The sequence below is a fragment of the Bos indicus genome, chromosome 24 (assembly GCF_029378745.1).
Source record: "Bos indicus isolate NIAB-ARS_2022 breed Sahiwal x Tharparkar chromosome 24, NIAB-ARS_B.indTharparkar_mat_pri_1.0, whole genome shotgun sequence".
Lineage (NCBI taxonomy): Eukaryota > Metazoa > Chordata > Mammalia > Artiodactyla > Bovidae > Bos > Bos indicus.
In genome coordinates, this window is record NC_091783.1 from 41,114,933 (window position 1) to 41,129,723 (window position 14,791).

The following is a 14,791-nucleotide window of genomic DNA, read 5'->3' on the forward strand; positions in this document are numbered from 1 at the left end:
AGTCCCTGGAGCCCAGGCCCAGATGGTCTGTCTTTCTCGGGGTATTGTCTTAATGGCCACAGAAGGTCATCTAAAGGCAACCACAGACCCCATTTGTCTTAGTAAGCCCTCGATAAATGCTGGGAAGAGGCAGAGGAAAGACCACAAAACAGGACTTGTCTTTACACTTCTAGTTTTTCCTGTTTTCTTTCCTTTTATACCCATCACCCTATGTATGGGAACTCTAGTGCACATGGAGAAAGAATAGGCTGGCTATGAAAAGAGCGCAAATGAGAAAGACAGAAAAATTAAAGTGAGATTTATTGTGAGAGAGCTTTGATTCAGCATGAACTTCAGACACATAATAAGATGCTGGGCTTGGTCATGTGAAGACTAAAAACTAAAACCAGCTTTGTCCCAAGGAACTTATGTTAAGATGTAATATAAAGGACTTACCAAAATAATGGAACTTGCAGTTGAAATAGTCAACAGGGGTGACAAGGAGAGGCTCCATCAGTTCAGCAGGAGAGAGAATACTTCCTGCAAAGCCACAGGGACAGTGCTGGGCTCACTGGCCTTTGAAAGACAAGTAGGCCTCTATGATGTATGAGAGGGGATGGGTCCACAGAGCAGCAGCAAAGGTCCTGAGAAGGGAGATGCTGGCTGTGGAGCTAGAGGGGGAGGAGAGGACTGGTCATCTCCCTTTGGTTGGAGCACAGGTGGATGTAGGAAAGTCAAAAGAGAAGAAGCATGAAGTTTGGAAAAGAGTTGGGAGGCAGCTAATGGGAGGCCCAGCTGCCTTTTGAAATAAGCATTTGGAGGCTTGGGGGTTTTTATTTTGTTTTTTAAATGAAAGAGTGAGCTGATTAGGCCTGTTCTTTAGGAAAATCACTGTGCAAGAGGCTAGATGGGATGTCTCCCTAGGAGACAAGTACAAAATACAGAAAAGAAATAAACCAGGTCTGTGGCAGTGGGAAGAGAGATGAAGAAAATACAGTGTGTTTTTAATTTTTAGAGATTGGGTAGGGAGGTAAACTGACCTGGTGTTAGGTGACTATCCTTCAACCCAAGATAGAGTTTTGTTTTAATGCCTTCAAAGTTTAGTTTCAAACAAACTGTTGGAAATATACACTCTGAACTGATAATATCTTCAAAATCACCCATTCACATTCCCTTTATTGATTATTCAGTTTGTATGAAAGGTGAACACAGCTGATGCCATCTTATTGACAAGCAGTTCACTCATTTTATTACTTGACCATGATTTGAGAAATACAAATGGAAGAAATAAAGCCATTTCATCAGACCAGTAATGGCACTCATAATTCTCTGCAAACTTCTAGTGCCCAGAGAATAAGTGATCAGGATTTGATAGATCATCTTACCCACAGGATGTAGACCCATCAATCAATGAGAGCAGTAACTGTCATGAAATTAGAACAAAAATAAAAAAGTAGATTAATTTTTTAGAGACGGTATATATCAAACAATCCAGCGTCTCAGTTTTATATGAAAAATTATGTTTCTGATTATTACTTGTACGCCGTACATGCTCTGTGCGCCCTGCAGTGGAAATTAGGTACAAGGGAAGAGTTATAAATTCAAAAGCATAATCAGGTTACAAACAATACATAAAATGTGAACAGAGATTATTCCAGGGGTGCTGATTGACTTTGCATTCCCAGAAAGAGAAACAGTGATGTGTAATTTAAATGAAAAATCTTGGAGATATTTCGTGATTATATATAATAATATCAAGGTACAGCCGGAAAAACCAAACACAGATGACAAGGAATTCTAATTTTCTGAGCAATAAGACTTGAGTGAACTACAATAATCTTTAAAACTGGGTGTTGCTATTTTTAAGAAAAAGAAAAGATGTCTGCAAAAGGTGAAAAAAAAAAACTATGATAATTAATTGAAATAGATTCTCTATTCCATAAAGTCATAAAATGCTAGTCCAGAGTGGCTGAGGCTTCCTCGAAGGACGTTTTAGAACATCTTTGAGGACCAGTGCTCTTTGAAACACACTCTGAGAAACAATATCCTCATGTTTCCATTTCATTTTTTCTCATAAGGTTTCTCAACCTCCTGTTTCTCTTTTCAGCACCTTCCCAGGATGGCTGTTCCTGACCCTTTTTTCTCTCCCCCAACCACAAATACCAGAGTGGAATTTTGGTATTTGGTCTTGCATGTTGTGAGAATGGAGTATTTTGTTGTTTGAATTCAGTGCAGGCATTTTACCCAAACACCAGTTCTGTCACCAGGAAGCAGGCCAGGTTCTTCCCTGAGCAGTGCCGGTGTCCAGTGCCCGGCTCTAAGGCCAGAGGGCCTGTGTGTGGCCAGTGGGCGCCTTTTGTGAGCCCCTCCTCTTTGTAGTTCCAGTCACTCCCTGGGGCCAGACACTGGAGGCCCCTAGCCCAGGGGGCAGTAGCCTTCACTGCTCTCCACATGGACTGTCCTTCTCTCCTCCAGTTGGGTTTTGAAGACATAGTCAGACATGGTCCCTCTCTCAGCCTCTTGTGTCTGGCAGAGAAAGGTGAACTCTCACTCGTCTTACTCATCTTGAGTGTCCTGCAGGGCCTCATTATGGGTCCTGAAGCACAGGAGGAGCTGTTTATCTGAGACCGAAAACCAGGCTTGACTGCGTCCCAGGGATGGGTCAAGCAAGCATCCGTTTCGTGTCCGTCCCAGGGACGCTCCCGCCTCTGATGGCTCACGGATCACTTAGGGTGGAACTCGGAGCCGTGTCACCCTCTGCCTTTTCTCCTCCTCTTCCTTTCTCCTCCTCCTTCTTGTTATAAGGAGGGAGGAGGGGGCCAGCTCTGTGCTCCTTGATAAACTCCCAGCCCCACCGCAACCCTCACATCTCCGTTGCCACCTGCTTTGAGATCACCAGGATTCATCTCACGAGGCCCTTTTTCTCATAAAGCCCTGGCGTCCAGCTCCCCCGTGTTCCCTAGGCCCTCATCCCCTTACCTCTCTGTACGACCCTCTCCAGGCCCATCCCTTCCTGTCCCATCAAGGTCGTTACTCCAACAGGCATCTCCTTTCCCTCCTGCATCATCAACTTTTTCCCCTCCAGGGGTCCAGAAGCATCATCATTCAAAATGCCCTCATTTCTCCCATCTTAAAAAAGAGCAGTTTCCCTGGATCCCCACACTCCTCTCTGGCTCCGTATCACACTGACTTCCTCCTCCCCCTCCCTCCTCCCTAGATCAGCAGCTCCTTTTTGTCCCCATTACTGGCCCTTCTTATGACCCACCCTCTCAGTTCACCTCCCAAGCACTCTCCTGTAGTCTCATGGCTTTAAATATCGCCTGGCAACCCCCAAATGTTTGCCCCGAGTCTAGATTTCTCCACTTTATGCCCAACACCTACTTCATATCCTGCTGGGCTGGCATCGTGGGCCTCCAGGGGAAGTTTGTATGGTCTGTGTAGTGGTCAGAACTGGGCCCAGACCCTAGAGCCAATGGCTGAGTACATCGAGTTCTCAACCTGGCGAGCTTCTGTTACTGAATTTAGCATCCAACACTGGGCCAAGACAGACTGGATTCTGCCAAGTTGAAAATCAACCAACCACTGCCATGGATAATCACTCCTTTTCTTTAGAGATTTTTTTCACGTTGGATGTTATATCTGAAACCTGGAACACCATCCTTTTTTTTTTTCTTGGAAATGCTCTTCTTGGTCATTAGAACAGTCCACTTGGCGCTGTCACGAGGAGTCAGCAGCCTGCACATCCGTGGAGGTGATATTCACCCTCCTTCCCCCTGAAATATTTAGCATATTTATCATTCTAGTGACTGTCCAAGCCCACATAATACACACTTTTAGATGCATTTGAATTTATTCTCTTCAAAAGGAGCTACACGTGTGGACATGTGCAGTAACCTCTAAGCGGAATGCACAGTAGAAGAGAAAAAAAAAATGCCTTTCCATGAAGAATTTGAATTTATACCAAGAAAAAAAAAAGGAATAAAAGGTTGTAACATTAGAAACCTGGCACGAAAATAACAAGACAAGGGGAAAATATTGTTAAAAAAAAAACCTCTTGCCAAGCAGTTTGTTAAGTTACACTGTTACATTCGTAGATTTGGGTGAGGGAGAAAGAAGTGAGTGAAGTAGCTCAGCCCCGTCTGACTCTTTGTGACCCCAATGGACTATTTAGTCCATTGAATTCTCCAGGCCAGAATATTGGAGTGGGTAGCCTTTACCGTTCTTCAGAGGATCTTCCCTACCGAGGGACTGAAGCCAGGTCTCCCACATTGTAGGCAGATTCTTTACCAGCTGAGCCACAAGGGAAGCCCAAGAATACTGGAGTGGGTAGCCTATCCCTTCTCCAGCAGATCTTCTTGACCCAGGAATCGAACCGGGGTCTCCTGCATTGCAGGTGGATTCTTTACCAACTGAGCTACCAGGGAAGCCCCCGGGGGAAAGAAACAAGCTACCAACTGCAGCCACATTCTGTCACAGATTATCCTGTCTGTGGCTGACTGACAGGTCACAGCCCCAGGTTTCCAAAGGGACAAAGGGGAGAGAAGCGCGTCCGGAGGGAGAGGGACAGAAGGAGGTCCACCTCAGGCAGGATGGAGGGCAGAGCACGCAGAAGGCAGGGGTGGTGTGTCCCCGAGGGCACCTGCAGTAAGTGACACACTTCCGTGAGATTGTCCTGGGGTTGTGATTTATTTCAGCCCAGTTTGTGTTTATGTTGGTGCTTCTCCAGAGTAGTTGTAAACCCAGACTCCTCACTCAGCCCCTTCACCCAGGTAGTAAGCCAGTGACCGTGTGGGGAAACCTGCAGGGCAGCCCTCCTCGCCCTTTTTGAGTTGCTCCCCCATTTTGCACGATTTCTGCCATGATCACCTTGCCCCTGTGTCCTGTGGAGGCTGAACGTTGCATCTTCTTGGCCTTCAACATGAAACAAGTTGAGTAAGTGCTAAGGAACGATGATGCTGAGCTTTGCCGGCTGCGCGGCAAGTGCACTGGCCTGTTTGCGACAGGAAATGAGGCATCGCTGGGCTGATGTCTCTCCCTGACCCGAGGATGGGCAGAGTCACACCCTGGTTCTCACAAAGCTTAGAGAAGAGGCTAAAGTACAACAAGACTAGTTGTTTAGTTAACAGAAGCAGACATGAGACCATTAATACGACCAACTCTTCTCATGGAGTGTTTACAATCCTTGTAATTGCTTATATTTAAATTTTTAAGCCATATCCAGTTTTTCTAAATAATTTATTCCCTGAGTATTTATTGGCATAATTTAGGTACAAAAAACTTAGAGAATCATTTGTTTAGAAAGTCGTCTACCACCATACCACCCTGAACATACCCTATCTCGTCTGATCTCAGAAGCAAAGCAGGGTCTGGCCTGGTTAGTACTTGAATGGGAGAAAGTATACCTGGATAACTTGTAATCTATCTCTAGTGAGATAAATGGAGTGGCTCCCAGTGTGCCAGCATTTGGAAGAATAAAACCAAATAGCTTTCTTTTTAAGTTTCCAAATTATATTTAAAAAATCAAAATTGAAAGCCATTAGGCTTTTTGTCAAGTTTCGTGAATTTGAGCTATGTTATTTTTACATGGATGGCTGTTTTCACCTATTATTCATTTTTTAAAACATACACATTTTAACTTAAATTTTTTTCTTAGCAGTTTAGTTAAAGAAGTACTATCCTCCAAATATACCACTTGGCTATGTGTTCCAGTATTGGGGTATATACTTCAGATGTTATTACAATAAAAAATGGTAACAGTGATATCTTCAAGGTTCATCTGACACCTGTTCGAGGGACATTCTTTCAAACAGAATAGCAGGACATCTCCCTGAAGTAGTCAGAAATAAAAATGTCCTGTAAAGAGTCATTCTATCCAGAAGAGCTTGTATTAATAAGGTGTGATTTTTGCATCATAACTACTCTCCTTGCTATCGTCGATTGTATTGGAAAGAACACGTGCATGGAACCTCAGGCTATGGTGTTTCCTGCCTTGTGTTTCTCTGATCTTGACCAGTTCCGTCTATCTGATGGCCACAGCCATGTTCAGAGTCCAGAGTCTCATATAAAATCTTAATATGAATAACTTTTTAAAGAAGCGTTAGTACGTTCCCAATGGAAACAGATGGCAAGTTTATAGTCTGACCCCTGTTCCCTGCTGTGACTCAGACCAAGCCCCATGTGGAGCGCGTAGGACACAATGATGGTTAAGTTTTTCAAGAATCAGATGACCCATAAATGCAAAACCCAGTGGAAGGGTAGAAAGGGCTGGTACCAAGAGTCAGTGTTAATTTCATTTTTACCAACAAGAAGAAAATTCTAACGTGGGAGATTTGGACATAAAATCTCCACTTTCCCAATGAGCTATATCAGTAGGGAGAGGGACGTGATGGCTCAGATGCCGAGGGCGGTCGTGTTCTGACGAAAAAGGGAGCAGCCCTTAGAAAATGGATTCTGTTTAGAGAATAGAACGATAGAATCCTAATATTTTTCATCCCGAGCTCATTTAGCAGAGGTAATGGATATTTCATCAGACACAGATATGCCATTCCATTGCATTACACTGTAAACAGGACGGACAGTGTTTGGGAAATGGGAGAGCTAAGACAGTAGCCACTGGCAGGCCCTGGTTATCTCATTTAAACAGATACCAAATGTGGGCAACAGTAGTGTGATCGTCGGTTGCTTCCCACTTTGTGAATAAATTGCTTAGAAGGAGTCTTTGCCTACCAGATGTGACCTAGATTTAGCTTTTCAAAGGCGGGGGGTTGGGGGGTGGGAGTATCTCTATTGTGTTAAAAAAACAATTGCTGGTAAAATGCACAGTAAGTGAGCTTATCTCCCCTCTCCAGGTGTTTGGGCTAATATGTTATGGAATTACTGCTTCATTTATGAAAAATAATTGGGGGAAATGTTCCAGCAAATCAAATTTGGATAAAGGCTGAGGATGTCTATTGTGTTGTTAGCAAGTTTTTAAAAAGGCAGAAAGATCAGGGAGCCCATAGAGATAATAAAAATATTTTAAAAACTGTGTTTGAGAAGAGTCTCTCATAAAAGGGTCAGGCGTGGGTGTACTTTCCAACTTGTGTTGGGGTTTAGTGAAATATGGAAGAACAATGAGAACAATTACACCCCTTTCAGCGCCTGTGAAAGCTGCTGAAAAAAATCAAAGCCCGTCTGTCTGCTGGCTCCGATAAGTCTTACGACTCTGTTAAAGGTGGCGAAAATGTAAAAAGCTAACGTTTCTATTCTCCCTTACCCACCGTGTCTCTTTTCTTGTCTCCCCGCCTCCTGCAGGAGCCGCCACTCCAAAACCAGTCCCAGAACCCGAGAAGCAAACAGACCACACGGTCAAGATCGCGGGGGTCATCGCCGGCATCCTGCTGTTCGTGATCATATTTCTCGGGGTCGTGCTGGTGATGAAGAAAAGGTGAGCCCCTGGCTGTTGCCATGCAGGTGCTGCTGGCCCACTGTTGGCCAAGAGGCTTCTCGTGCGTGAAAGCGTTCTGTTAGTCCGTTGTCTTGGATGACCGAGCCGCACCTGTGGCTCTGGTGGTTCGTATTTTGCATCATGTAGCAGTCAAGGTTATGGGAAAACATTTGGAGTCCGCAGCTGGATTTTGTGTGACTGTGAAGAGCTTCTTATGCCAGGTCAGCGTTAAGGATCAGGTGTCTTCCCACCAGTTGGTACTTACTTAAAGCTCAGCAGAATCAGTAAAATCACTTGTTCACCAGGAAATGTTCAGTATTAATACTTATTACTAACAATAGATCTTGAGGAATACAAGAAAAGAGACTTCTCCTTCTCATGATAAGGAAGATAATGACAATGACAGAGTTTCTTGGCCCTGCGTTATGTGCAGGCACCATGTCAGGAGATTAAACAGCACAATATCCCACGAGAGAGGGACTCTCAGGATCAGACAGACAGCAACTCAGGGCGTGGACACATAAGGACAAGGATGGTAACATGTTGGGTGTAGTAAGGTTGCCCTTTCTAGCCAGGGGTGGTCAAGGCAGGAGAAAAACACATATGGCCGCAGAAAGCAATCGTCACCTCCAATACATGAAAAATACACAGTCTCTTTTGTCTTGTGGAAATGAGAACTTGCTTAATAATACAGTGTTCAGTTTATATAAAAATGATCAACATAAAAGATAGATGGCAAAAAGCAGTAAGATAAATTATCCGTTTTTTATGTAGTTTAAAATTAGTTATAAACAATTATATCCTACTGTATAGCACAGGAAACTATATTCAATATTCTGTGATAAACCATAATGGAAAAGAACATGAAAAACAATATATTGAATATATACATACATATATATATATATATACACATGTAAAGAACCATCACATTTCTATACAGCAGACATTAATACAATATTGTAAATCAACCAACTTCAATTTAAAGAAAAATTTAAAACAATGATAGAGTGTGAGCAAAGTTACAGATGACAAGAAGTGCAGATCGAGAGGTTGACAAAGCCAAGTCAGGGAGGTCTTGTCTGGTCACCTAAGGAGCTAGACCTGGTTGTTAAGTCCACTGGTGGCCTTTAAGCAGGTAGTAATGGGATGTGCTTTTTCTATTAGAAGGATCACTCAGTGTTAAGGTTGAACCCAGCAAGGAGAGAAAAGGGCTCGAGGCAGGAAGACCAGCAACTTTAGAAACATCAGGAGGTTGCAGCCGCTTGTAGGCCGATCCGGGGAGCTGAAGTAACACAGAAAGAACCTGTTGTTGGCGAGGCCGTTGGTGGGGGTGTCCCCGCTCCCCAGTCATGGGGTGCGTATGAGCTAGGCTGTGTGGGGCACGAAGAGGGGAGCTCAGCTCTGCACTTCTATGTCTAGTCTTCCTGTGCCATGGAGTGGACACGTCCCCTGGGCAGGGGGGGGTGTGCTGGCATGCAGTGCTATCCACAATCAGAGTCATCCATCCACGTGTGCCCAGCTGAAGCTGGGGCTCGAACGTGGGCGCTCAGCGCGACTGTCAGAAGGAGGTCGAGGGTAAAGGTCAAACCTTGGGTCACAGGGATATTTAAGGGATGAGCTAATATCTGAATGTATAGGCATACATATACAGCTTTCCTTGCTTCTTCTTTTGTATTTTGTTTACTGGTCCGGTGAGGCCTCAGGACGAGGCCTTGTCCTGGCTCATACAGGCCTGGCTGGTCCCCATCATTTCAGCTCCTCCTCCCTCTTGTCATCCACCTTTTCTTCCTTTCTTGTTGGTCACACATCATTTAATTTCACTCCATTTTTAAAATATTCTTTCTTGTGTTGAGAACTTTGGTGATCTGCTCTCTTAGCAGCTTTTAAATATATAGCACTATAGTGTTGTATATACATAGAGGCTCAGATGGTAAAGAATCTGCCTGCAATGCTGGAAACCCAGGTTTGATTGTTGGTTCAGGAAAGATTCCCCTGGAGAAGGGAACTGCAACCCAGACCAGTATTCTTGCCTGGGAAATCCTATGGACAAAGGATACTGGTGGGCTACAATCCATGGTGCTGCAAAGAGTCAGACCCAACAGAGCGATTAACACTTTCTTAATTACTTACTTACGGCAATGGCACCCCACTCCAGTAATTTTGCCTAGAAAATCCCAGTCAGACACAACTGAGCGACTTCACTTTCACTTTTCACCTTCATGCAGTGGAGAAGGAAATGGCAACCCACTCCAGTGTTCTTGCCTGGAGAATCCCAGGGATGGGGAAGCCTGGTGGGCTGCCGTCTATAGGGTCGCACAGTGTCGGACACGACTGAAGTGACGCAGCAGCAGCAGCAGTATAGTGATATTAACTACAGTCACTTGCTGTAGTCATCCCATCCCCAGAACTTCTTAACCTTGTAGCTGGGAGCCTCCTCCTCCCTCTTCACTTCGCTTATCCCTAGCTTCCTTTTCTTTATCTTCTCTGCATCTCTAGCTGTCAGTCTCTATTTCTTTCTCCCTTACATCTCTGTCTTTTTCTTCCTCTCTTACTTGTTCATCACCCTTCATCCACTTTCTCATGGATGCTCTTTTTCTCTCCCACCTCGATGTTTATATAGAAAGCTTATCTTTGGTACGGGTAGTTTGTACTATTTTTTTAAAATATGATCCAGTATGAATTCTAAGCAGCCCTAGGCCCTTGCATGCCTAGATATTCAAACTAAGCATTTTGGAGAGTTGATTTTTAGTCATGGGAACGTGTTGGATTTTCATGTCATCTGGCAAGTCCTCCATGAGGAATTGCCTGAAACCACCAATCCAGTTGCCCTCACGACCTTAGCTAAATGTTAATTCATCCTCCAAGGGTCTGATTCTGCTGGATTAATTTATTATTCTACTTTGGACTCTCAGGCAGACATGGAGGTTATGTTATAAATTATGCATTTGAAGAAATTGCCGATGGTAACATACGGCCTTGATACAACTTTAGACTAAATTCCAATAACTCATATCAAATTTGTATGATTATTTACTAGATGATAGCCTTAAAAGGGTTATTTTCACAGCATGTGCCACTTTGGTATTTGCTCTTTCTGAAATATAGAATATGCTGCCTTGTAAGGCAAATTTGTCAGAAACTTGTAAGATTTTGACCTGAACAATCATGTGGTTCAGACTATCCTAGTTAATAGAAATTCCGAAAACTTCTGATTGTTCAGGGTTTTCCCTCCAAATTGAAGCCTAGAATTTTAAATGTGTTTTTAACAGACCAGGGAAAACATGATAGTAATCACAGGTAAGTGGCTGGAGAGTTACTGATAAACAAGCTACAGAATTTGGTTAGCAGACAGAGAGTTTAGATTTGGAATTCCTGGATCTGTATTTTAACCAACTCTGTGATTCTGAACTTCTTTGCCCCTTAGTTTATTCATCTGTAAGTTGAGCAAACTGCACTCAACCACATCTGAAGTCCCACCCAGGCCCAAACTCTCAGGCTTTCTATTACGTGGCAGCTGATGCTGGCGTCCTACAAGGGCAGTGAGGACTCCTTATGTATCTCATGCTATAAACATACCCGGCCACTCCTCCAAAGCTCACTTTGTGCAGTGGATTCAAGTCTCCATGGAGTGTTGGCTGGTGAAAGTTCATCTTTCAGCCACATGCTTCCTGTTGTCATACAGTAGGTACTCAGATAAAGGGGAGCAGCAGAAAGATGAAATGAGAGAGAATGAGCAATAAAGAGCCAGCTTTCATTGTAGTGTTGGTCATGTTTGCTGGTACAAGCCTGTGCTCATCAAACTGGGAGACCCACTCCTGCCCAGGCTAGACTCAGTCACCAACATGAGCTTGTGTCATTGGTCATAAAGGCAGCCTGAGCCAAAGAAAAAATGTGGGTGAAGCAAATGCATCAGTACTTCTGGTAATATAGGCGGAAGTCTGTGCTGCCAGGGAAGAGTGAGAATTGACCATCTGGATGGGTCAGTGTTCTGGGCCACGTGGGCCTGAGCTCTTGGGAGGGGGAAACAGCAAATTTCCCTTGAAGATGTTGCCAATTATTGTCTTAACTAAGATCCTGTGGGCTTCTGAAAGGCCAGCCATCTCTAAAAATTAGTTACTGAAGGTAGGCCTGGAACAGAACCTGTAAAATCTGTTCTCTTTGCAACCCTATGCACTCTACAGTCCATGGAATTCTCCAGGCCAGAATACTGGAATGGGTAACCGTTCCCTTCTCCAGGGGATATTCCCAACCAAGGATCGAATTCAGGTCACCCGCATTGCAGGCAGATTCTTTACCAGCTAAGTTACCAGGGAAGCCCAAAATCTGCTCAACTCATACTAGCTCATGGAATCCTTTCACACCCAAGTCATAACGACAGAAAACTGAGATGACCTTCAGTTTTATTTAGCTATAATGTTTTATAACCTATCACAAATTAGTTGTTACCTGTTTGTGAATATTTATATACTGGAGCCTGGCCTAGAAAACAAACCTACTTTCCTTAATGCCCTTTACAAAACCTTTACATGTATTTTTATTTATTTTATTCTTTAGGCAAAACAATTTCTTGGTATTTGCCCATTCCCAGTTCTTTTGAGGGTGCAGTATTTTGATGAAGCAAATGTTAAGAAGGGGTGTTAAGATGAATATCTATGAAATAAAAAGATCTCTTGCAGAGTCACATGACAACACACTCAAAATTAATGTAAGTTGAGTTGAAGATACTTAGTTTTTCTCATTTTCATCCCTGTATAATTAAATATATTTGTATAAATGAAAATGCCTGCATGTTCAACATTTTTTCATAAGGAATAATTTATCTCAATAACATGTTTGACAGAATTTAGTATATAAACACTGTCGATTTTTATCCTGATTAATTATATTTACTATTGTTTCTAAAATTGCTATAGATCTTTTAGAAATTTGAGAACATTTATATCAATTACAGTAATATTTCTGTCTCAGTCATTGTGGTAAATAGAAATTACAGAAGTTTTGACAAAATGGAAATCATTAAAGAGATACACAGTCTTGGTCAAAATAGCAAATGTTAGCTCTCCCACTGCATGCACACCTGTTATAGGTAAATATGACTGTTTCCATTCTGTAGCACAATACCTCACTCTCCTTTCCATAAAGCATTTTAACAGATGTGCGTTTTGCAAATGTGGGCTTCTCAGGTGGCGCAGTGGTAAAGTACCTACCTGCCAATTCAGGAGACGTGGGCCTGATCTCCGTGTCAGAAAGATCCCCTGGAGAAGGAAATGACATCCCACTCTAGTATTCTTGCCTGGGAAATCCCACAGACAGAAGAGCCTAGAAGGGTACAGTCCAGGGGATCGCAATCTTTTGTCAGACATGACTTAGCGGCTAGACAACATTTTGCAAATGCAGCTTATGTCATTAAATATTTAGCACCTTTCTATTGTATTTAAAAAACAGTGTAACTACCAAGAAAAAAAAATTCAATACTGTAGGAAGAGTATCCAAAAACAGGAAACCAAAAAGATAAGAGAGAAAAATGTGATGAAAGTCCACTTTCTAAAGAGATGTCTGCAGTGTATGAGTGGAGGTAAGTTGACATTAACTGTAATTCCCTTACTAAACCTGTTTACACTTGAGATAGAATTTTTTCCACTATATTTAAGGGTCAGTTGCATGTAAAAAATGTCTCAAGTCTGAATGCTTTACTCAAAGTCCTGTTTCAAAATCACATTTTCTGAAACCGTACTGAGACAGTCCTGTGTAGCCATGTCTTTGTGACTGTTTAGACTACGTGTACTTGACATGTAGTCGTTTAGATAATAATCAGGTGCTGAGACTCTTCTGCGGTAGCACATGCTTCAGCACACGTGAAACAGGACACACATGTAACCAACTGGTCTGGAAATGCCCTCCTAATTAATTAGCTAGTGTACTTTAGTTTTCTAATGGTAACTGAATGAGCTCCTTGTTCAGTGGTAAAATATAAATTTATCTTATTTTTAAGATTTGTTTTTGATGTGGAATATTTTTAAAGTCTTTATTGAATCTGTTACAATACTGCTTCTATTTTAAGTTCTGGCTTTCTGGCTGCACAACATGTGGAATCTTAACTCCCTGACCAGTGATGGAGCCCTCACCCCCTGCATTGGAAGGCAAAGTCTTAACCACTAGACCGCCTGGGAAGTCCATAAGTTGACCTTTGTCAGTTCTTTTCTAACCAGGACTTTATGTGGTAACTCTAATAGCTCCCATAGTCGCACTGTTTCTGGATTTGACCTATTGGTTTATTTGACTATGTTCTACTGGGGGCTCCTTATAAATATTTTCTTTTAAAAAGGAAAGTAGGGAATACAGGTACCAGTTTTTTTTTTTTTTTTTAATTTAACAGGAAGAAAGTGTCAGAATGATAAGAGGCAGTCACTGGACTTTAGAATCGCACAACCTGGGTTCACAACTCCACTTGGTGCTGGCGTAAATTCAGGGGTGTCATGTAACCTCATAGTGGCGTAAATTCAAGGGTGTCGCATAATCCCGTGTTGGCGTAAATTCAGGGCGTCACGTAACCTCTCTGAACTCACTTTGCAGATGTGAAATGTGATGATGATGACTTGTACTTCACAGGGCTGGGGGTGGGGAGGTGGGGTAGGAAAATTAAGTGAGAGGACTCAGGCATATAGTTGGTGCTTGATAAATAGTAGCCCAGAAGTTCAGGAAGCTGTTCAAGATCACATGGGTGGTACTCGGAGAGCCTGGGGTACATCCAGGTGTGTCTTACTGTTCCCACCTGCTGCCCTGGTCGCAGCAGTCAAGTTCAGAGGTGCCTCTCGCTCAGTAAACCTCAGCTGCTCTTTGTAACCAATAGTTAGGGACACCAAACAGTCATCGTCTTATTGCCATTTACTCTTGCTGGAAATCTACATGTATTTCGAACTGGCAGCGTGTTTTAATCTCCTTTCTGAGCTATCACTGGAGAATAGCTGCAGGATCACTTTTTCCTCTTAATCCTTTCGAATGTGTGTGTTCATGGCATTCTTGGAGCCATCGGTTTTCTCCTAAGAACTCACAGCAGAGAAGATGCTGTGTCCTCGTCTGATTAGTGAGTGAGAGAGCTTTGTTGAGTTTTATAGTAAGCCTTCAGCAATTGAGCTTCACTCCCTCCTTCTCAGACACAAACTCTAGGGTCTGGGGGCTGTGGAGGATCTGCAGGGCCCTGGAGATGAGAGGCTGACATGGGCCCCTGCGAGCTATGTGGCCCGCAAGCTGCTGGCTTTGTGACCCCAGTTTCCTCAGTGTAATGCCCCCAGCGGGTTCCAGCTGGTGCTAGTGGTAAAGAACCCGCCTGCCAATGCAGGAGATATAAGAGATGGGGGTTCGATCCGTGGGTTAGGAAGATCC

At 43.3% G+C, this 14,791-nt stretch overlaps 1 protein-coding gene across 6 annotated transcripts in view; it reads left to right on the forward strand.

The window, feature by feature from the left end:
* The window catches only part of PTPRM (protein tyrosine phosphatase receptor type M), a 666,464-nt gene that overhangs the window by 438,928 nt on the left and 212,745 nt on the right, over window positions 1-14,791 (forward strand). For all 6 annotated transcript variants that reach the window (XM_070778532.1, XM_070778534.1, XM_070778533.1 and 3 more), the window contains one exon: window positions 7,273-7,405. In XM_070778532.1, the coding sequence (XP_070634633.1) occupies window positions 7,273-7,405 (133 nt within the window). The remainder of the gene's footprint in view (window positions 1-7,272; window positions 7,406-14,791) is intronic.